Below are 22,643 nucleotides of genomic sequence, written 5' to 3' on the forward strand. Positions count from 1 at the left end.
ATCAAAAATAGGGTGTAAATATTTGTCATTTTACACCCGTTTGAATTATAATAGGGTGTAAATTCGTTTAACTTCAATGTATGTAGGTGACAATTTACACCCGTTTTATATTAAATAGGGTGTAAATGTCCTAAAATTCAATGTATATATCTACCAATTACACCTTTTTTTATCTAAAACAGGGTGTAATAGGTGACAATTTACACCCGTTTTATATTAAATAGGGTGTAAATGTCTTAAAATTTAATGTATATATCTACCAATTACACCCTTTTTTTAAATCTAAAATAGGGTGTAATATATTCTCTTTTTACACCCGTTTTAAAACGGGTGTAAATTCTTCATACATATCTCACCCTTTGAATTTACACCCTATCATAACGGGTGTAATATGTATAAAAAACGGGTGTAAAATCTTCTTTCTGCACTAGTGATGGTTGGACGAGATCGATATGGCTGACCCAGAACAATAGTTAAAAAAAAAAGAAATCATCATAGATTTATAAACAATATAATTTCATTGATAAACAAACCACAATATTTAAATTATAAAAATAAAATGAAAAGAGATGGATGAGGAGTTAAAAGAAAAGCATGGATGAAAGAATATAAATTATTTCTCTAGTCATTTTAACGCTGGGGTTATAAATTTAAAATGGTTTTGGGTCAAATAAACATACTAATTATAACCTTAGACTAAAATAAGTCAAAAGAAAAAGAAAAAATAAAATTAAAATTTAAAATCAAGCAGAATAAAAAAAAGACCATTACAAGTGACAATATTTTAATATAAACAAATATTATCTATTTTTAATATATAAAAGTTAATTACCATCATAATTATTTAATTACCCTAATTACAATCCATAATACAGCTAATTTCATGTTCCTATAAGTAATTTCGTACTAAACTCTATTTAATACTCTAACTAACTCTATCATTTTACAATTTAATAAATTTGCCTCGACAACATAAAAATTGATTCAACTATATATTATATAAAATATAATTAAAAAATTGATTTAAATATATCAAAATACATTAAAAGAGAGTTTTTCATTGGGTAAGGTGATGTATGATATGAGTAATTTCCAATGGGTGAATTATTTTATGGATTTGGGATAAAAAGAGAATTTTGAAATCTTGAATTATGGTGTGGATTTGAAATAAGAGGTGGATTTCCAAAATATGGGGTGTTTTGTTGATTTGGGATACAAAGAGGACTTCCATCATTTTGCATAAAATTGGAGCATGTGTTATGTTGATTGAGATTCATTTTCAAATGAAATGTGTACACAAAAAAGTTAAAATTAAATAAAATAAATTGGTCAAATTTAGACTAGATGTGAGTGAAAAATGTGATAAAATAAATTACCTATTTATACTACTAAAAAATATTACCGTTATTTTATTGTTGTTGCAATCTTATCATTCCAAAATGAAATCAATATCCTGAAATCAAATTAGTTATTATTGTAGTTTTTTTTGCCAAATATTATCCTTGCTTGATTTTCTTTAAATGATAAAATGATTTTTTTTAATATAAAATATTACCGTTATTTTATTGTTGTTGCAATCTTATCATTCCAAAATGAAATCAATATTCTGAAATCAAATTAATTATTATTGTAGTTTTTTTGCCAAATATTATCGTTACTTGATTTTCTTTAAATGACAAAATGAATTTTTTTAATAATAAATATACTGATTTTTTAAGTGGTCTTTCTGAGATGTCAAACTGAGAATATGAAAAGAGGGAGAAGTAATATGAAACGGTTTGATGAAAATTAGGGTTTTATTTAATTGAATAAATTGATATTATTACTATTATTAATATTGTTATTTATTAATATTTATTATCATCATTATTAATCCCATTTACCCACTTAATAACTCAAAATATTCCAAAACCACTATTCCAAAACCACTGACAATATTATACCATTTTAAATGTAATGGATACAAATATGCAACTTCCAATACACGTGTTTCAACCCTAAAAAATCAGTATATCCACACCTTTCTCTTCAATATTTTTTGCTTATATTTGAAGCAAACTTTCCCAAAAGTAACCATCATTAATGCTCTACTTTAACATCACATCAAACCTATATCTATCATACTTTTCAATAAAGATAAAAACCTACATTATATATATATATATATATATATATATATATATATATATATATATATATATATATATATATATATATATATATATATAATGGAAATGATCCATTCTTAACATGTACCTTATATATTAGCATTTCAAGTATTGTTCCAAATTCAAGAAATGAACTTATCATGTTGAATGAGCAAAAGCTGTAAGAAAACTTTATTCAAATAAAGCCATGGCAATGTAAGTTATGTTTTTTATCAGGTGAACATTTGATATTTTTATTCACTATAAAATTATATATCTTTTGTTTTATTTATAATGATGAAGATATATAATATCTGTTATATATGTGTAATTTTTTCAGATGTATGATCAAGTATGATCATTTTGAATTATAGAGCCTGAGTGAGTACTATAATAGAAAATATTCAAAATGGTAGATGAAGAATTACATTTTAAAACTGTTTTGAGGAGGAAGAATGCTGCAAAAGCCAGAATTTATAGAAAGAGTGTTATTGATGACAAGAAATCTAAGAGGTTGAAAACTGCTCTAAAAGAAAACGGTACATTTGATAAAAGACGCGACAATGACTCAACAGCTTTGAGGATACCACTATCAGAACTTTCGCCAAACATACTAAATGACGGTCGTGGTATAGCCAACGTTGAAGTAAGTCGTCAACTTCATTCGTCCTTAAAGACTAAGCCAAGTACCAATAATAATATCATATCAAAAAGGATATCAAGCAGAAACATTACCAAATTAGGAGTTACAGTTCAGCAATAAATGTTATGCAACAAATTCAAGTTTTGATGAAGATGAAATGTCTAATGGAACAGATGCTATGGAAACTTTTGAAATTACATCAGGTATTTTAAAATGATTTACTATAAATAATATTTTATTATTATGAAATACAACTCATTTAACATATGAATTAAATACTATTGATGATCAGGAGGGTATTATGATATAGGGGATCCTGTCATTGAATGTCAATATTATGGTGCAAATATGTGGTATTCGGAAAGGAAAAACAAATGTCGTCAGGCGTCCAATCCTAAATTTTCCATGTGTTGTGGATCAGGAAAAGTTCAGTTACCTTTGTTAAAATCCGCTCCTAAAGTTCTACAACATCTGTTGTTTGACAACGAATCATGTGAATCAAAAAATTTCCAACAACAAATTCGAATGTACAACGTTCTGGAAAATGTTCTAAATATTTGCAAATCGATCTTCACCGTGCATGAAAGATGGAAAATGTTCTAAATATAATCCAAAACAGTTTCAGCTCGAAACAATTGTTGATCAAGATGGGTTTCCGGTATATAGAAGAAGGGACAATGGACATACAGTTCTTAAGAATGGAATTCAAGTCGATAACCGGAATGTTGTTCCATACAATGCAAAGTTGTTGACAAAGTACCAAGCTCACATAAACATGGAATGGTGCAATCAAAGTACATCAATTAAGTACTTATTCAAGTACATCAACAAAGGTTACGACAGAATCACCGCCGCCATTGTACCGAATGATGATGGAACTTCCAACCAGCCGCAGAATATTGATGAGATCAAACAGTATATTGATTGTAGGTACGTTTCTAATATATCACTTGAAATATGATGTCATGCAATTTATCTATTTCAACTAAAAGTGTGCAATTTTTCTTTACATGCATGGTGTAGAAAATTTTATATGTACACTGTTTTGATTATATGTGTTATAATAAAATTTATATATTTTGTCTACAATAATCATTCTATTAATTTTAAATCCATTGCCTTTCATTATATTATTTGTAGGTACGTTTCTCCGAGTGAAGCATCTTGGAGGATATTCTCCTTTCCAATCCATGGTAGAAAACCAGCTGTTGAGAGACTGTACTTTCATTGTGAAGGTCAAAATTCGGTATATTACACTGATTTTGATCGTATCAATACAGTTCTGGAAAAACCAAGTGTAACTGAATCGATGTTTACATCATGGTTCGAAGCAAATTGCAAGTATCCTGAAGCACAAAATTTAACTTACAGCAAATTTGTTTCAAAATTTGTTTATGTTAAGAAAAAAAGAGAATGGAAACCCCGTCAAAAAGGTTACACAATTGGTAGGCTTATATGGGTTCCTCCAACAACTGGCGAATTGTACTATCTTAGATTGATGCTCACACATGTCAAAGGCCCCCGCAGTTATAATGATATAAAAACAGTGAATAACGTAAAATATGATACTTTCCGGGATGCCTGTTTTGCTATGGGTTTTATCGGCGATGATAGAGAATTAATTGCAGCTATTAAAGAGGCAAATCATTGGGGTTCAGGTCAATATTTGAGATTACTATTTGTTCACATGTTATTATCAGGCAGCATTAACAGGCCAAGACATGTATGGAGTAAAACATGTCATCTCTTAGCTGATGGAATGTTATATGCTCAACAGCGAATTGCAAACAATAGAGGTATTATTTTTCCTATATTGTGAATTTTTATTATATTTATTCGTTTGATTCTTAAAAGTAAATTTGTTTTATAGTTTACACTTATAATTACTATTGTATAAAGGTTTGAGGTTGTCGGATGAAGAGATAATGAATTTAACATTAATTGAGATTGAACGAAATCTTCAAAGGAAGAGCCGAAGTCTAAAGGAATTTGCTGGAATGCCTTATCCAAGTGGATATGTGGTTGAGCAGTTGGGAAATAAGCTCATATACGAAGAGCGGAGTTACAATCCAGCCGAACAATTGCAAGAGTACAATAATTTGTTCTTAAATCTTACAGGTAAATATGTTAAATGTTTGTAAGTTTTGTCATAATTTTATAAAGTTAACTTTTAAAGTATGATTTTATCTTACAATTTTTTTTAATGTATAATTAATTTATTCACCGCATGTTTGCTATGTATTTTTTTTAAATTAGATGAGCAAAGAGGTGTATTCAAGCGAATAATGGAAGCAGTAAACAATCAACAAGGAGGCGTATTTTTTTTGTATGGATACGGTGGCACAGGGAAAACCTACATGTGGAGAACTCTAGCTTCCTACATAAGATCAAAGAAACAAATTTGTTTAACTGTTGCTTCATCGGGCATAGCTTCACTACTACTTCCAGGAGGTCGAACGGCTCATTCAATGTTCAAGATTCCAATACCTACAATGGAGTCTTCTACATGTAATATCGACAAAGGTAGTGATCGTGCAGAGCTACTAAAAATGGCAAAGTTGATAATTTGGGATGAAGCTCCAATGGCACACAGATTTTATTTTGAAGCGTTTGATAAAACCCTTAAAGACATAATGGGGCGTTCCAATTATTCTGACAAATTATTCGGAGGGAAAGTAATTGTATTTGGTGGAGATTTTCGGCAAATATTACCAGTTGTACCAAGGGGCAGCCATTCAGATATAATACATTCTACAATAAATTCATCATACATCTGGGATCATTGTGTTGTGCTGAAGCTTACAAAGAACATGCGACTCCAACAAGCCGGCAATACTTCAAGTACATCTGAATTAGAATTGTTTTCTAATTGGATATTAAAAGTTGGCGATGGGAAATTGGAAGAACCTAACGATGGTTACACGGATATTCCTATTCCAAATGATTTCTTAATTTATAACTATGATGATCCACTAGAAGCCATTGTTAATGAAACATATCCGAATTTTCTTAACAATTACAAGAATCCAGAATTTTTGCAATCAAGAGCTATATTGGCAGGAATAATTGAAACGGTTGACATCATAAATCAATACGTTTTGGGATTCATACCAGGTATGCGTTATCCATTGTAAACATATTTATAGATACATTCATATATTTATATGTACTAACATAGATTTATAATAATAAAATTTCAAAAATTTTCCCAAAGGTGAAGAAAAGGAATATTTAAGTTCAGATTCTGTAGATACTTTTGACGGTGAAGGAAATAAAGCTTTTGATGTTTTGACCCCAGAATTTTTGAATACACTTACAACTTCCGGTCTACCTAACCACAAGATTAAATTGAAGATTGGGACCCCTATTATGTTGCTTCGAAACATTGATCAACCTGAAGGTCTCTGCAATGGAACAAGACTTATAGTTACAAGATTGGCAAACCACGTTATCGAGGCAAAGATTATATCTGGAAAGAATATTGGAGGGGTTATCTATATTCCAAGAATGGATATGACTCCAACACAATCTTCGTGACCATTCAAAATGACTAGAAGGCAATTTCCCATAACTATATGTTATGCTATGACAATTAACAAATCTCAAGGCCAGTCATTCGATTATGTTGGATTGTATTTGCCTAGAAGTGTATTTAGTCATGGTCAACTATATGTTGCAATATCAAGGGTCAAAAGTAAAAAATGGCTTAAGATATTAATCCATGACAAGGATAACCATCCATTGAATTCTACAACAAACGTCGTGTTCAAAGAAGTTTTTGAAAACTTATAGAACGTAAGTTTTTCATTAGTTATATTATATCAACAAATGTCGTTGTTTATTATTAGAATTTTATTGAATGAGTTGTATAAAATATACATTATGTTTTAATATTTGTTTATATGGATGTAATTGTTTTTTACAGGGTAATGAATCATCACTTCCTAAAAGGTTGCGGGCAGGTTTTGTATAAACCCAGTTTTTTAAGGACCAAAGAATTGTACGAAGTTAAATTATTTTTGTTGCTGGATTTATTTCTCACAATTTTAACTAAAATTGTGAACCTTTTGTTTCAATATCTTTTGTTGCATTAAACCTTACTGTATCAATTGCAATTAATTTCAACATTTGGTAGTATTCATTACTATATTTTAAAACAAATGAGGTTCTGGTATTTCTTTTACATGGTTTATGTATTTTGGTTAAATAATCATTTATTATGGAGGTTAATATTTGCGCTTTTATACCTCAAATTAGTAACAGATTGGAAAATTTCATCAATTACTAAATAAATATATTTTTATTTCTTATGTCCAAAATCTCAATGATAAATGGAATGTTTATTCATAACATTAACAATGGAATGTTTATTGTATATCAATATACCAATAAATTGTAAAAATATTTTTGTATTATATTTTTTGATTATTTCCTTAATATAGTATAAAAAAAATTAAGCAAATTATATTACTATAAATTAATAATGTTTTACTTTATTATGTCCCAAACTGGAAAAAGTTATTTGTGGAAATTTTTTGAACCCATTTATTGATCATTTAACATCCATTACATTAAAAAAAAACTCTTATGCAATAAATTTGTGTACGTTGATCCAACTATATATATATATATATATATATATATATATATATATATATATATATATATATATATATATATATATATAAACAAAAAAAAATATTATATTTTAATTTTTTTAAAATAAATTATTGCACTTGCGCGACCCGTGCGAACGCACGGGTCCTTTACTAGTTTTATATAAATTAATATTTTATTTGTCTCAAAAAGTATATATTTTTGTTTATTATTATTTTATATATTATTTAAAATATAAAATATTTTTATAAATAAAAACGGTCTGAATTTGGTTAAACCCTAATCCGACCCTTAAATCTTGAATCCATAAACACACGGATTGAATGATCGGTCGGATTTTAACTAAAGGTTCTAATTATTTCTCATTTAAAACAATTCAATTTGAAGATATGATTTACTTAATCATATTTTTGCACACCTCATTTATTTATGATTAATCGTTGTAAATTTGTGACATGGTCTCATAAGGTTCGATCAAATTTATAAAAAAAATTATATTGGCTTTGTTCAACGACATTGACACTCTAATAGATGCTCTTGAAATTTATTATTGTGTTTTTTATCCTTGTTTTTTCGTTTCCTTTGAAATCAAAATCTTGATTGTAGCTGCTTGTGGGTCCTTGCTGTCTCTTGTTCTTGTCTCTCCAATTCTCTATCTTTAGGAATTAAGATCATTATTCTTGGTTGTGTTATGGATTGTTGATTATTTGTGATTTTGAATTCTAAGTTCTCGGTTTTTGTGTTTTTATTTGGTTTTGTGATTCCCGCTGTTGCATTGTGATCATGATTTTATGTTTGTTTGCGATTAATCTTATTCGTTATTGTTGGTGATTCTCAATTCTGGTTTTTGAGTGTGGTTCTCGTTGTTGCTTCTTTTATCTATTCATTCAAATTGTTGCACTTAAAAACAAAAATTTGTTGCACATGAAACCAAATGTTTGGTTTATTTTATTTTGAGATAAAATATATTGCTGAAGTTAGTGGCCACTTATACAGTGGCTTCACAAAACGAAGGAAAAAAAAATTGTGATCATTTTACCAATAAGAACTATCTGACTAGAAAATTTTAATTAAAAAACTATATTAAGGGAAATGGATTATTGAGTCACCTAAACGATATGTTTAAGGCACCCACATAGAAAGTTGTATTAAATATTTAAAAAACCAAAAATGTTCAAATAATCAACTTGATTATGGATACTATTGGTCCTTAAATAATCAATAATTTACGCTCATTTTTAATTTCTCAATAAATTTGAAATTATTTGAACTATATTTACAACCACTAAAATGCAGCTAAGCATTTTCAGATAAAGCTGGAGATAGATGTTTCATCTCATGAACCTTGTTCCTTCTTTGGATACATGCTCCATCTCCCATTCCACTAACAGCTCGATTTAAAATTAGAGTATTTTATTTATTTATTTGGGTGATTTATTTATTATATTATATTTTTTTATATTTTGAGTATAGGGTATTTTGATAATTTACTAACTATCGGGGTTATGAGATTAGAGATTAGATCAATATTATTATTGGGATTACTGAAAATAATTAAAAATAATTAATTATTTGGTGATAAGATAAAATAGTAGAATATATATATTTTCCTAATTAAATAATTGTTGAGTTAAATATTTATTAAATTTAAATATTTATTAATTTCAATAATAGTTTAATTAATTAAATAGAAGAATTAGGTCTTTGGCGTGATTAGAGGGGAGTTTGTGTGGATATGCGATTATGAAATATATATTTGAAATTTATGAAATATATATTTGAAATTCATGATTGTGTGAATTTTATTTTTCAAGACATTAATTTTTTATGATAATATCTGGGCATGTTTTCTTTTATTTGTTAAATCGTTGTGATAGTACAAAGTTTATGGTTGCATGTATATTTGTTTTGAAACGATTTGTATGGTTTAAATTCTTCCATATAAATTAATATGTACGCTCTTTTCTGTTCTTTCAAATAAAGATATTTTCATGGATGATTGCAATTGTTTGGTCCTTAATTGAATTGCAATCTTAAATATTTGTTTTGATCATGATTTTTTATAAAATAAAAACCAAAGAAATATATTTGAAATAAAGTTTTTTTTATTATTTGAAATTAAATATAGAAATGTGATATATATCACAAATTTTAGATTTGATTCAAATATAGTTTGTTACCATCAAATAAAGTTTTGAATTTAACTTGCAAATTATATGATAAAGTTTTGATTCAAAATAATAACTTTATGTTTTTTTTGGAAGAAAAGTATTTGTGAAAATTTTGATTTTCTTCGAGAAATATGTTATTTAATATATATTATGCTAAATATATTTGGAATCACATATGTGGTTATGATTGATCATTGAGAATATATATTATTACTAATGTTTGACCAATGCGTGAGAGTACCGTTTAGAGTCTTTTAATTTATAAGTAGAGATGAATGTCTATATAATAATTTATTCACATATTAATAATGATGTTGTATGAGTGTAAATTTTTTAAGTGTTTATTTGATTGTACTCACGTATATAATGCAAGCATGTGACAATTGTATGAATTTATTATTTATAAATATTAATTGTCAGTGTTTGACCATTGAAAATAAATACTACTAAAAATTGATTTTATTGCTTAAAGACTTAATATCAATGGTAAATTTGTTATTTTGGTGAGTAAATTTTGCTCCATTTTGTTATCTTTTAAGATAAATCTAACATATGATCAATAAAGGATCATAAAGTATGACATTTCCTAATTTTTGATATCATTTAAGATAACACAAATTTTTCCATATTTTCTTTGTTTAATCTAAGGTATTTTTAAGGTAATAACGAGACACCCTCTCATTGGAGTGATGACTTTAGATTATCATTATAAGCCAAAATTTATATTTAAAAGACAATTTGGTTATGATAACTTTTTTTTTATGGATTCAATTTGTCTTTTAAATTTAAATATTATTATAGTTAATTCAGTCCTGACTTGTGATAATCTAGAATTCTTGAAAAGTTTGAGAAATATAAACTTTAGTCCCAAGTTAAAAAATATTGAGACAAATATTGTAATGTGTCTCGAGAATATTGAGTTTGGGGGAGAGATATGATCAAAGTACAAAATTGAGTGGGAAAGAATTGGTTCTAACTTAATTCATATAGTTGCTATTTATATAGAAAATTTGGACCCTCATACGGATATTATTGTTCTTTCTCTCAATTAAATTAAGAAATTAATTCTTGAAGATCAAATTCAACATTCTCAAGAATTAGAGCATCAAGTGTCATAAAGAATTGACTGAAAATAGAAATTCTATTTGGTATGATTGAAAGACTATATTATGATAGTTGTGACACTTGGTACTTGTTATAATTTTGGAGCTTCATAAGATGGATATCAAGTTAGTGTTTCTTAATGGAGACATTAAGAAATACAATATGGTGCAACTGGAGAAAATTTTGTGTCAATGGTTACAAAGTTTATGGTTTTCGAACAGATAAAAACTATTTATGAGTTAATGAAATTGTCTCATTAGTGATACCACAATATTTCATAAGGTAATTGTCTCATTTGATTTTGAAATGAATATTATGATAATAATTGTCTTATTTGATTTTATGATGAGTATTCTAAAATTGGTTTTATCATTCGGTTTTGAGATGAATAAAAGAGAAAAAAAATATGGGTATTATAAAGTCGGTGGGAGTAAGTTTATGTTTCTTATATAACATGTCAATTTTATTGTATTAAGTGAAAAATAGTATAGTTTATTATGTGAAACCAAGAAATCTCTAATGAAAATTTAGCGATGAAAGATCTTGGAAAAACCTCTTTTGTATTAAGCTATTTTGGTAATTAGAGATTATTCTCAAGATACCCTTCGAATATCACAAAAGAGTTTCATCAATAAGGTTGAAAGCATATTCAACATGAAATACAATAATATTTGGGATATTTCAATTACTAATTTAGACTATTGGGCCTCAATTATAACTACCTTAAAGTAAACATGGAAAATTGAAAATTTAAGTATTTTCTTACGTTATGGTTGTAAGTATTTTATATATGATTTTTCTTATATGTATATGAAAAATCTTTACACTTGAACAAATCAATATTGAACTGTTGGAAAAAAAGGAGGGAAACCGTGAGGATTTTTATAGAGAACAAAAGAGCTTGTGCTCACAAATCGGAGATCGGACAATGGGGAGATCATCAGTATGTTAGACTCCGATGTGTTAGATGTCAAATAGATATTCTAATACAAAATAAATGAAGGTACACATTTATGTCATTCAGTTGCAATTCAATATAAGGATTTGAAATACCACTCAAGTTATATTGTGTTGTAAGACAGTCATATAGTGTTTCAACAATAGATTTTAAAAGGCTCGTTAACTTATAAGTTATTATTGTTGAAACTATAATATATACATATAGAATTTAAGCTAAAGACTCACTAATCAAAGACTTGACATATAAGAATTTCATTGATTCAGAGATCACATTACATGAAATTTCCATGTCACTCATCCATATCGATCTATGTCATCAAGTACATTGATGTGGTGGTCGTTGGGGTTTTGTCACGTCATACGTCAGTGACAACAATTGCGGTGGTCTGATTATTGATGTACAGGGTGGATCATATTGTAAAGTTGAAATCTAAAGATAAATAGAATTCGGATGCACGCCTAAAGAATTGTGATATAATTATTAAAAATATATTTCTCAATTGGGAGATTGGTCATCACTTTTTGAGTGGATGTGAGGATGGCCAATTTTGGAATAATGGGAACCCTAATTGGTCATCACCTTATATATAGGTTATGGTCCCTAATATACCGTGTACAAGCAATTAATCTCTTATCTCCATCTAAAGAGTATTCAAGCAATTAGGAGTATCAATTGAGGAAGAACCATACAAGCCACATATGTTTGTTGTTTGTCTTCTAGCTTTCAAGATTACCGTCAACGAAAAACTTACTCAATAGATCCAGGTGTTTCTGCCATCTCTTCTCTCATATACTAACATGTCATAGATCATGTCATTATATACATGTTCATATTATCTTCCTTTTGAAGTAGAAAATTTGGGTTTAGAGGCGCTACAACAGTAGCAGTTTTATGGTTTTTATACTAGAGACGTAGTCAATTTCAGTATTGCGTTGGTCATCATGTTTCACGTGTAACTTAAGTTTCGTAAGTTCTTTTAGGAAACTGTTAGTTATGTTAGAAAGAGGGCTTAATGATATTTCAAACTGGAAAGTTTCAAAATTTTATCATGAGCATATAATTTTTTGTGCTATTTTGAAGTCAGACATTCTGTTTTAGAGTTCATGAAAGAATTGTCGCGATAGGGCTAAACTGAAATGAATAGAATTGTAGTTTCGTAACTCCGGTTGGGGTACAACTAAGTGAATTGGAAAGAGGTTTAAAGAAATTCTAAACTGGAGAGTTTCATAATTTTATCCCAATGTCCAGAGTATTGAGCAATTTTGAGTGTTGTGATACTTTATTGCCTTTTTTATGAGTTTAAGGGTCCGGTTTTATTTGGTTAGAGTTATTATAGAGTTGTTAGAGTTATTTTTTAGTTGTTTAGGGTTGGAGATCAGAATATGGGATACACTTGAACTGAGATTGGATCACTGTTGACATTATAAGGTTACTTTTTAAATAATTTTGAGGAAAACCGTCTGCTATGTCCTTAGTAGAGTTATCACCCGTGAATCTTACCCTTAGAATAATTGAATACTTTAAAGTATTCTTGGAGTATTCGAAGGTTATTTTGAACATTTCTTTGAATTTTTGGAGTCAGGGAGCCCTTCGGTGACATTTTGGAGCATCTTATGACATTAGAGTCTTTTAGGTGACCTTAAGGTCACTTTTGAGTAAATTAAGGAAATTGCTTGTCATTACTCTGCTGATGATCCGAAACAATAATAATAATGAGCTTTTGAAAAAAAATTATGAGTTTTTAAGAAATTATGACTTTTTGAGAAAATTATTAGTCTTTGAGACTTTTTGGATTATTTTGAGTAATTTGATGAGTTGAGAATATTTGGTAATAACATAACTTTACTTTTTGAGATAAATAATTAATTTGTTTTTGAAAATATATTTTGAGTATAGTAATCCAGAGAGGAATTACTATGATGGCCTTAAATGGCATTTTGAGTTAGTAATCTAGAGAGGGATTACATTGTGGCGTGTGTGCTCCCTGGGAATACAGATAATCAGGTACATGAGTAGTTGTTGAGTAGGGGATGGCGTCTATGTCCCCTTTAGATTTTATCATTAGGTCTTAAAGGAGCCGCTCAGATATGTAGCACTGGGGATGATATGTCTTCCTTCATTATGTGATGTTTTTTTTTGTTGGAGTTGTTGTTGAGACTTTATGTTGGACTTTGTTTAATTTTGTTGCGTATTTACATGACTATTTGGTTTTTTGAAGTTTTAAGTTTTGGTGACGCTCTAATATTTTATTTTATTCAAACTATTTTGTTTAAATGTCGAGTCGGGGATTAGGGTGTTACATTGTGGTATCAGAGTAGGTAGGTCTCTCCGGCCAGGTTTTTGTTATTTTATTTGTTTCCTAGTACGCGACATGTGTGTGAAAAAATTGTTGGTGCTTGTTGTTTTTTGTAGAAATATATTGTATATTTCCTTATGTTTTATGAGAATTACATATGTTGTATTTATAGACTACATAAGGCAGGATTTGAAAGAGAAATCTGACCTAAGAATCAGGGGAATTAATTTCCCATGAATGCTAATTCTAATTACAGAAAAGAACAGGAAATAATAGCTAATTAATTACATTAATCCTAATCCTTAATGAGCTGTACAAACAGAATCATTTGATTCTGTATTGATTATTCCATACTCCCCCTCAATCTGGGTGGTAGATGTCTATCATACCCATATTGGATCTGATATTCTCGTATATGTTCATTGGAAGGGCTTTTGTTAGAATGTCTGCAGTTTGCTGGCATGATGGAATATGATTAACACTTATAGTTTCATGATCAATTTTCTCCTTGATGAAGTGTTGGTCTATCTCCACATGCTTTGTTCTATCATGTTGTACCGGGTTCTTAGCAATGCTAATAGCAGCCTTGTTATCACATAATATCTTCATGGGGTGATTGGTAGGAATTTTGATCTCATATAGCATTCACTTAAGCCAAATTCCTTCACAAATACCTTGTGACATAGCTCTAAATTCTGCTTCTGCGCTACTCCTAGCCACAACAGATTGTTTCTTTCTTCTCCAAGTTACCATATTACCCCATACAAATGTGCAGTAGCCTATAGTTGATTTCCTGTCAGATAAACATCCTGCCCAATCAGAATCGGTGTAGACTTCAATGCCTCTATTTGAGTTCTTTTGAAAATAAAGTCCTCGGCCTGGCGTACCTTTCAGGTATTGGAGAGTTTTGTTCACATTTCTCATGTTAGTTTCAGTTGGATTTGACATATAACGACTAGCCATGCTTACAGCAAAACTAATGACCGGTATGGTGTGAGTTAGATAGATTAGTTTTCCGACTAGACTTTGATATCTATCTTTATTAGCTGGTAAATTCTCATCTTCACTCCTTTTTACTTGTTCTATGGGAGTATTGGCAGCTTTGCATCCAAGCATACCTGTTTCTTGAAGTAAATCCAGAGTGTACTTCCTTTGAGAAACTGAAATACCATTCTTTGTTCGTGCAATTTTCATCCCTAGAAAATACTTGAGTTATCTCAAGTCTTTGACTTCAAATTCTTTTGCTAGAAGTTTCTTTAACTGGTTGACTTGTTCATCATCGTCTCCCGTAATTACGATATCATCAACATAGACAATAAACAAAGCTATCTTCCCATCCAAAGAGTGCTTGACAAACATGGTATGGTCTGTTTGACATTGAACAAAACCATCTTGCTTGACAACTTTTGTTAGTCTATCAAACCATGCCCTTGGTGATTGTTTGAGGCCATATAGAGATTTGCGAAGTCGACACACCATGTTAGCGGTTCCAGGTGATTCAAGTCCCGGAGGAATTTGCATATATACCTCTTCTTCTAACTCTCCATTTAGAAATGCATTCTTTATGTCTAGTTGGTGTAGGGGCCAATCTAGATTTGCTGCCAAAGATAGTAGAACCCAGACAGAATTAAGCTTCGCAACAGGTGCAAAAGTCTCCTCATAATCCACCCCATATGATTGTGTGAACCCCTTTGCAACCAACCGAGCTTTGTACCTGTTTATACTCCCATCAGCATTGTGTTTAATTGAAAATATCCACTTACATCCTACTGCTTTCTTCCCTTCTGGTATAACAGTGATCTCCCATGTGCCATTTCTTACAAGTGCTTGAACTTCTTCTGTTACAGCTGCTGCCCATTCAGGTTTCTGCAATGCTTCTTGAATATTATTTGGAATTTCTATGTTGTCAACAGCTGCTACAAAGGACCTGTAACTTTGTGATAGTTTTCCATAAGAGATATATTTTTCAATAGGGTGTTTAGTGCAAGCTCTAACCCCTTTTCTCATAGCAATAGGAATATCAATATCTATTGTATCAACATGTTCAGAGTTAAGAAGAATATTACCTGTGGGAACTTCATTTTCTAGAGTCTGGTTTGACTCATGGCCTTGCATTGGAGCTTTGCTTGACTCTACCTCCTTCCTTTTATAACAAAAACCCTTTCACTTGCCTGTTTTTGGATCACAATCCTGTTGAGATGTGGTTGAAACTATAACTGGTTCTGTTTCCGTCACAACTTCTGTTGTCCTTTCACTCGGCTGAATATTTAAGGTCTGGTATGGTAATTTTTCAGCTGGTTTAGGCATAGGTTCGGCTGATTGAGTGTTGCCGGTTTGGTTTGGTAAGATTTTGTCATGTTCGGTTAGTTCAAGAGGCAAAAGTTGGTATTCTGAATTTTCTATATGCTCCCCCTGAATACCAGTTTTGGTGTAATAGGGTTGATTTTCAAAGAAGGTTACATCCATAGTATGGTAAAAAAATTGGTATGGGGAGAGTAACACCTATATACCTTTTGGTGAGGAGAGTAACCAAGAAAAATGCATTTGATAGATTTTGGGTCTAATTTTCTTCGACGAGGGTTGAGGTTATGGACAAAAGTTGAGCATCCAAATATTTTTAATGGAATAGAGGAAAATATTTTGCTGGTTGGAAATAGGTTTTGAAGTGTGGAGAGTGGGGTCTTAAAGTTAAGGATACGGGAGGGTGTTCGATTTATAAGGTGAGTTGCTGAAAGAACAGCTTCTCCCCAAAAGTGTTGTGGGACATTTGTGGCTAACATGATTGATCTAGTCACTTCCAAAAGGTGTTTATTCTTCCTTTCCGCAACTCCATTTTGTTGGGGAGTGTCCACACACGAGCTTTGGTGAACAATTCCAACCTTTTGAAGATAGGAATTTAGAGCAAGGTTGTAATACTCACGGCCATTGTCAGTTCTATGTATCTGAATATTGCTTTGGAATTGTGTTTGTACCATCTTATGATAAATTTCAAATATTCTCCCTACTTCTGATTTTTCCTTCATTAGAAACACCCAGGTAACACGTGTGTGATCATCAATAAAGGTGACAAACCATCTCGAGCCTGTAATGTTGTGGACTCGTGATGGTCCCCATACATCACTATGAATTAATGAAAAAGGTTTTGAGGGTTTATAAGATTGGGGTGAGTAATGGTTTCGAGTATGTTTAGACAATTGGCAAATTTCACACTGAAAATGGTCCTTGTTTTTATTGAATAAAGAGGGAAACATTTTTTCCAAGTATATGAAATTTGGGTGGCCTAATCTATAGTGCCATGCCACATCATTACAGGATTATTATCACTTGAAACTGCAGCTGCAACATGACAATTATTCTTGAGTTTTTCTTCTGATTTTTCCACTTGAAGGAGGTAGAGTCCAGCACACTCTTCAGCATTGCCAATCGTCTTCCCCGACTCCAAAGTCTGAAATTCACACAAGTTAGGGAAGAATTTAGTAACACATTTCAAATCTCTTGTAATCTTGCTAATAGACAGCAAGTTACAATCCAGTTTAGGCATATACAAAACAGAGTCAAGTGTAATATTTGGTGAAATGATAATTGATCCTTTACCCATGACCTTAGAATGTGTACCATCAGCTATTCGAACATTATAGTTATAGGGACATGGAGAATAACTACTAAACAAAGTAAAATCTCCAGTCATGTGATTTGAAGCCCCTGAGTCAACAATCCATGATTTTATTTTTTCCTTACTAGTGTTTAGAGCATGTAAGTAATTACCTCTTTGAGCCACTACAGCAGTACCACCTTTTTCTGCAGTTAACATGGTTTGCTGAAGGAGTTTTTGAAGAGCCTCCATTTGTTCTTTGCTAAAAAGAGATGAGTTAGAGTATACCTCAGCTTCTTGATTGTTAAATGTTGTGTTACCTCTTCCCTCCTTGCCTTTGAAAATTTTGGTCTCTGAAGGTTTTCCATGTATGATCCAACATGTTTCCTTTGTGTGGCCTGGTCTCTTGCAGTGTTCACACCAGGGGCGGGTTTTCTTTTGTGGTGGCCGAGGCTAATTCCCTCTTGCTGCCATTGCAAAGCTCTCGCTGTACGAAACTAAGCTAGGTGTTCCCAACATGATTTTCTTCCTGCTTTCTTCCCTTCTCACTTTTGAAAAGGCTTCTCGAATTTTGAGAAGTGGTTTGGTTCCAAGGATCCTTCCACGAACTTCATCTAGGTCCTTGTTTATCCCCAATAGGAACTTGTAAATCCTATCTTTTTTCCACCAGCTCCTTATATTTCTTTTGATCTTTTGTACAACACCATGTAACCTCTTCATATATGTCGAGTTGTTGCCAGTGTTTGTTAAGTATATTAAAATACTCAGTAACAAAAGATTCTCCTTGTCGAAGGTCATGAAGAATGCTTTTAATCTCAAATATGACAGATGTATTGTCAATATTTGAGTATGTTTCCTTCACTGCATCCCATATCTCTTTTGCAGTGTCATAGAACATGAAATTTTCACCAATTTCGTTTGTCATGGTATTGAGCAGCCATGACATTAATTAGTTGTTCTCAAGTTTCCATTTCTGAAAGTTTTTGTCTCCTTTTTCGGGACATTTAGAATCCCTCGTTGTGTAGCCTTCCCTTCCTTTTCCTTCGAGGAAGATCTTGACCGACCTTACCCATTGAGTATAGTTTTGACCATTTAATTTATGGCCTGTGATGAGGTGAGTGAGCCCTTCGTGTGAACTAGTCGGAAATGATCCAGTCTCCACTTTGAGCGATTCATCAGATTTGGGATCCTCCATAGTTTGGCGGCGCTAGGTTAGGGATGGTTCAGATCGTGCTCTGATACCATGTAGAAATATATTGTATATTTCCTTATGTTTTATGAGAATTACATATGCTGTATTTATAGAATGCATAAGGCAGGATTTGAAAGAGAAATCTGACCTAAGAATCAGGGGAATTAATTTCCCATGAATGCTAATTCTAATTACAGAAAAGAACAGGAAATAATAGCTAATTAATTACATTAATCCTAATCCTTAATGAGCTGTACAAACAGAATCATTTGATTTTGTATTGATTATTCCATATTTCTTACTGATTTCCAGCAGAAGTAGGTTTGAAACAAGTGGATAGAAGTTTATGTTTCTCTAAGAATCATCTGGTGTGAAAGATTGGTTCAACGGATCGCTGATTGCAAGATTGCATGTTTTTGGATGAAGTTATATTGTTTTCAAGCCCAAAGAGAGTGTGGGTTCGAGATTCGTGCCTGTCGGTCAAGTTGAGATATCTTTGAGGGAGAAGAATCAGGTATATGTGATGTTTGTTTCTTTGAGAATGGAGAACGATGTGGTAACTAGTGATATGTCGGCAGTGTGTGAATTCCCTGACGTCTCCCTGAATATACTTGCGACTTGCCTCTAGAAATGGAATCTGGGTCGACTTACTTTGCTTACCATTGAGTCAACTTGATGTTACCTAGAGTATGGACTGGATAGAGTTCAACTATATGTACATCAACTACTATAACAAAACAGTGTTATATCCTGAGTTTGTAGGAGAGGAGAGTTCGCAGTTTAATTATGCGAGACAGGTAGAAGAATTCATGAAAGATGAAGCTCAGGTGTTTGCAATGTTTTCTTCCATGCAGATTAAGGGTAAAACGAAGTTGGAAGATCTGCCTATAGTATGTGAATTCCAAGATGTGTTCCATGATGATATTACTGAGTGACCGCCATAGAGAGAGTTGAGTTTGCCATAGATTTAGTACCCGGTACTAGACCTATGTCGACACCACCTTGTGGAATGTCTCCATTAGAGTTGAGTGAGCTGAAGAGTCAACTTGAATATCTACTTGATCAGAAATTTGTCAGACGAAGTGTATCATATTGGGGAGCTTCTGTGTTGTTATTGAAGAAGGAGGGCGACAATATGAGATTGTGTGTTGATTTTCGTTAGCAGAATAAGGTCACCATCAAGAATAAGTATCCTCTTCAAAGAATTGACGACATTATGAACCAGTTAGTGGGTGCATGTGTTTTTAGTAAGATCGACTTGAGGTCGGGTGTTCGTCAGTTTTGAGTGAAGGATGAAGATATTCTTAAGACTGCGTTAAGGGAACGATACAGTCACTGTGAATACTCGGTGATTTCGTTTGGTGTGTCTAATGCTCCTGGTGTGTTTAAGGAGTACATGAATAGGATCTTTCACCCCTATTTGGATCAGTTCGTAGTGGTCCTTATTGATGACATTCTTGTGTATTCTAAATCAGATGAAGATGATGTTGGACATCTTCGTACTGTACTACAAGTGTTGCAGGAGAAGAAGTTGTATGCCAAGTTATTGAAATGAAAATTCTGGTTGCGAGAAGTGAGTTCTCTTGGTCATGTGATTTCCATCGGTGGTATAGTAGTGGAACTTTCTAAGGTAGATGTAGTGTTACAGTGGGAGGCTCCAAAGTCAGTTGCAGAGATCAGAAGTTTCTTAGGATCGGTTGGTTACTATAGAAGATTTATCGAAGGTTTTTCCATGTTAGCTCTGCCTTTGACTCAGTTGACTCGAAAGGGTCAAGCATTTGGGTGGGATATGATGTGTGAGGAGAATTTATGAGAATTGAAGAAGAAGTTGACAACAACGCCAATGTTGATATTGTGAGATCCGAAGGAACCTTTTGTTATATATTATGATGCATCCAAGATGGGATTGGGTGATGTGCTTATGTAGAATGGACAGGTTGTGGCTTATGCTTCGAGACAGTTGAAGGTTCATGAGAGGAGCTACCCTATCATGATTTAGAGTCGGGAGTTGTAGTTTTTATGCTAAAATGGTGGAGACATTACTTGTATGGTTCTAGATTCGAGGTATTCAGCCACCACAAGAGTTTGAAGTATTTATTTGATTAGAAAGGGCTGAATATGTGGCAGAGAATATGGTTAGAATTTTTGAAGGATTGTGACTTTGGTTTGAACTACCATCCTAGTAAAGCCAAGGTTGTGGAAGATGCTTTGAGTTGGAAGTCCTTGCACATGGAGACGTTGACGGTTAGAGAATTGGACTTGATTGAGCAATTCAGAAACTTGAGTTTGGTGTGCAAAGTGAATGCAAATAGTGTGAAGTTGGGTATGTTGAAGCTAACTAGTGGTTTTCTTAATAAGATCAGAGAGAGTCAAAAGCTGGATGTATCCTTGGTTAATCGTATGTCGTAAGTTAATGAAGACGGAGATTTTAGAGTCGATGAGAATCAAATTCTAAAGTTTCGGGATAAAGTTTGTGTACCTGATGTGCGAGAACTTAAGAAGACTATTTTGGAAGAGAGTCACCAAAGCGGTTTAAATATTCCTCATAGAGTTACCAAAATGTACCAAGACCTCAAGAAAATGTTTTGGTGACCATGAAAAAAGAGAGGCATTGCACATTTTGGTGATATCTGGCTTGCAGGATAGTGAGGGTTCCTTACCCTCCTATCAGCGCCCTTAAGGGATGTTTTGGGTTTCCCTTAATTTTACTTGTATGTTGATGAGCTACGATATTTTCTGGTATATTGAATTATTTTATGTTGGATAGTTGTGTTATGTGTTTGATTGTAGCCTCAATTGAGGGATTTGGGATAAATCCCCTTAGGGCTTGATACCTCATTTTTGGAGTTAATGAAATGACCTTGTGATATGATATATTAGATTATTATTTGGATGTTCTATTTATTTTGTTGCTTTTGGGTTGGAACTTACCCCTGGGTTTCGAACGACCTTGTAAGGTCTGTTTGATTCCCTAGAATGTGATTTTTGGATCTGAGTTATGTTCCCATACTATTTTCCTTAAATTTCCCAAAAACTAAAGAACTGAATTTTTAAACTCTTTAACAAGAAAATCACTTTGTCAAAAATCTCAAACTGTAAAAAATTGTTTTTTTAAAATCGGACTCTAAAAAAAAATCGAAAAATATGTTCAATAGGGAGAAAAACCCAGAGAATCACAGGTAGCCATATTAAGGGTTTACCGCCTTATTTCAAGTATAACTTGAGTTTCGTAAGTCGGTTTGAGATGTTGTATGTTGCATTAGAAAACTAACCTAATAATCTTCCTTTTCAAGTTGAAAATTTGGGTTTATGGACGTTACAACAGTAGCAGTTTTCTGGTTTTTATACCAAAGACGTGTCAATTTCGGTCTTGCGTTGGTCATCATGTTTCACGCGTAACTTGACTTTCGTAAGTATCTTCAGAATGTCATCACTTGCGTTAGCAAGAGGGTTTAATTATATATCAAATTGGAATGTTTCATAATTTTATCATAAGTATATAAGTTTTTGTGTTATTTTAAAGTCAGGCATTCTGTTTTAGAGTTCATGCAATAATTATCACGATAGGACTGAACTGAAATGAATAGATCCGGAGTTTTGTAACTCCGCTTGAGGTACGATTAAGTGCATTGGAAGAAGGTTTAAAGAACTTCCAAACTGAAGAATTTCATAAATTTATCATAAGTTTACAACATGAACTTGATATGTACTTAATACCTATCAAGTATTTCGGAGTTAGGTAGGACTTCGATCCAGTGATGGCCTGGTTTAGAGAGGGGCTATGATGGTCTCACGTCCATAGAGGGACACGGTTCAGAGAGGAACCGGAGACATGGGAATATTAGTAACATACCTCTTATCCCATTGATTTTGGTACCACATGCATATGAGATAGAGATGTCAGCATTGCATTGCATCTG

General features: G+C 31.9%; 2 protein-coding genes across 2 annotated transcripts; one reads left to right on the forward strand and one right to left on the reverse strand.

Annotated features, from left to right (window-relative positions):
- Positions 1–2,556: 2,556 nt before the first annotated feature.
- Positions 2,557–6,327, forward strand: LOC127094636 (uncharacterized). The gene is made up of 9 exons (XM_051033444.1): positions 2,557–2,793; positions 2,891–2,993; positions 3,083–3,249; positions 3,410–3,720; positions 3,931–4,448; positions 4,491–4,586; positions 4,690–4,908; positions 5,047–5,904; positions 6,005–6,327. The coding sequence occupies exons 1-9, from the start codon at positions 2,557–2,559 to the stop codon at positions 6,325–6,327; spliced, it is 2,832 nt and encodes a 943-aa protein (XP_050889401.1).
- An 8,257-nt stretch (positions 6,328–14,584) lies between these two features.
- On the reverse strand, positions 14,585–15,133 carry LOC127094637 (uncharacterized mitochondrial protein AtMg00810-like). The gene has a single exon (XM_051033445.1). The coding sequence runs from the start codon at positions 15,131–15,133 to the stop codon at positions 14,585–14,587; it is 549 nt and encodes a 182-aa protein (XP_050889402.1).
- Between the last annotated feature and the right edge of the window lie 7,510 nt (positions 15,134–22,643).

The sequence above is a fragment of the Lathyrus oleraceus genome, chromosome 6 (genome assembly GCF_024323335.1).
Source record: "Lathyrus oleraceus cultivar Zhongwan6 chromosome 6, CAAS_Psat_ZW6_1.0, whole genome shotgun sequence".
Taxonomy (NCBI): Eukaryota; Viridiplantae; Streptophyta; class Magnoliopsida; order Fabales; family Fabaceae; genus Lathyrus; species Lathyrus oleraceus.

What these genes read in the sequence shown, in the direction of transcription:
- LOC127094636 (XM_051033444.1), top strand. Translation starts at nt 2,557, where the DNA reads ATGGTAGATGAAGAATTACATTTTAAAACTGTTTTGAGGAGGAAGAAT. An exon ending in AAACAGTATATTGATTGTAG is followed by an intron (nt 3,721 to 3,930) that starts GTACGTTTCTAA and finishes TATTATTTGTAG; the next exon opens with GTACGTTTCTCCGAGTGAAG. An exon ending in GGCAAATCATTGGGGTTCAG is followed by an intron (nt 4,449 to 4,490) that starts GTCAATATTTGA and finishes TGTTATTATCAG; the next exon opens with GCAGCATTAACAGGCCAAGA.
- LOC127094637 (XM_051033445.1), bottom strand. Translation starts at nt 15,133, where the DNA reads ATGAAAATTGCACGAACAAAGAATGGTATTTCAGTTTCTCAAAGGAAG.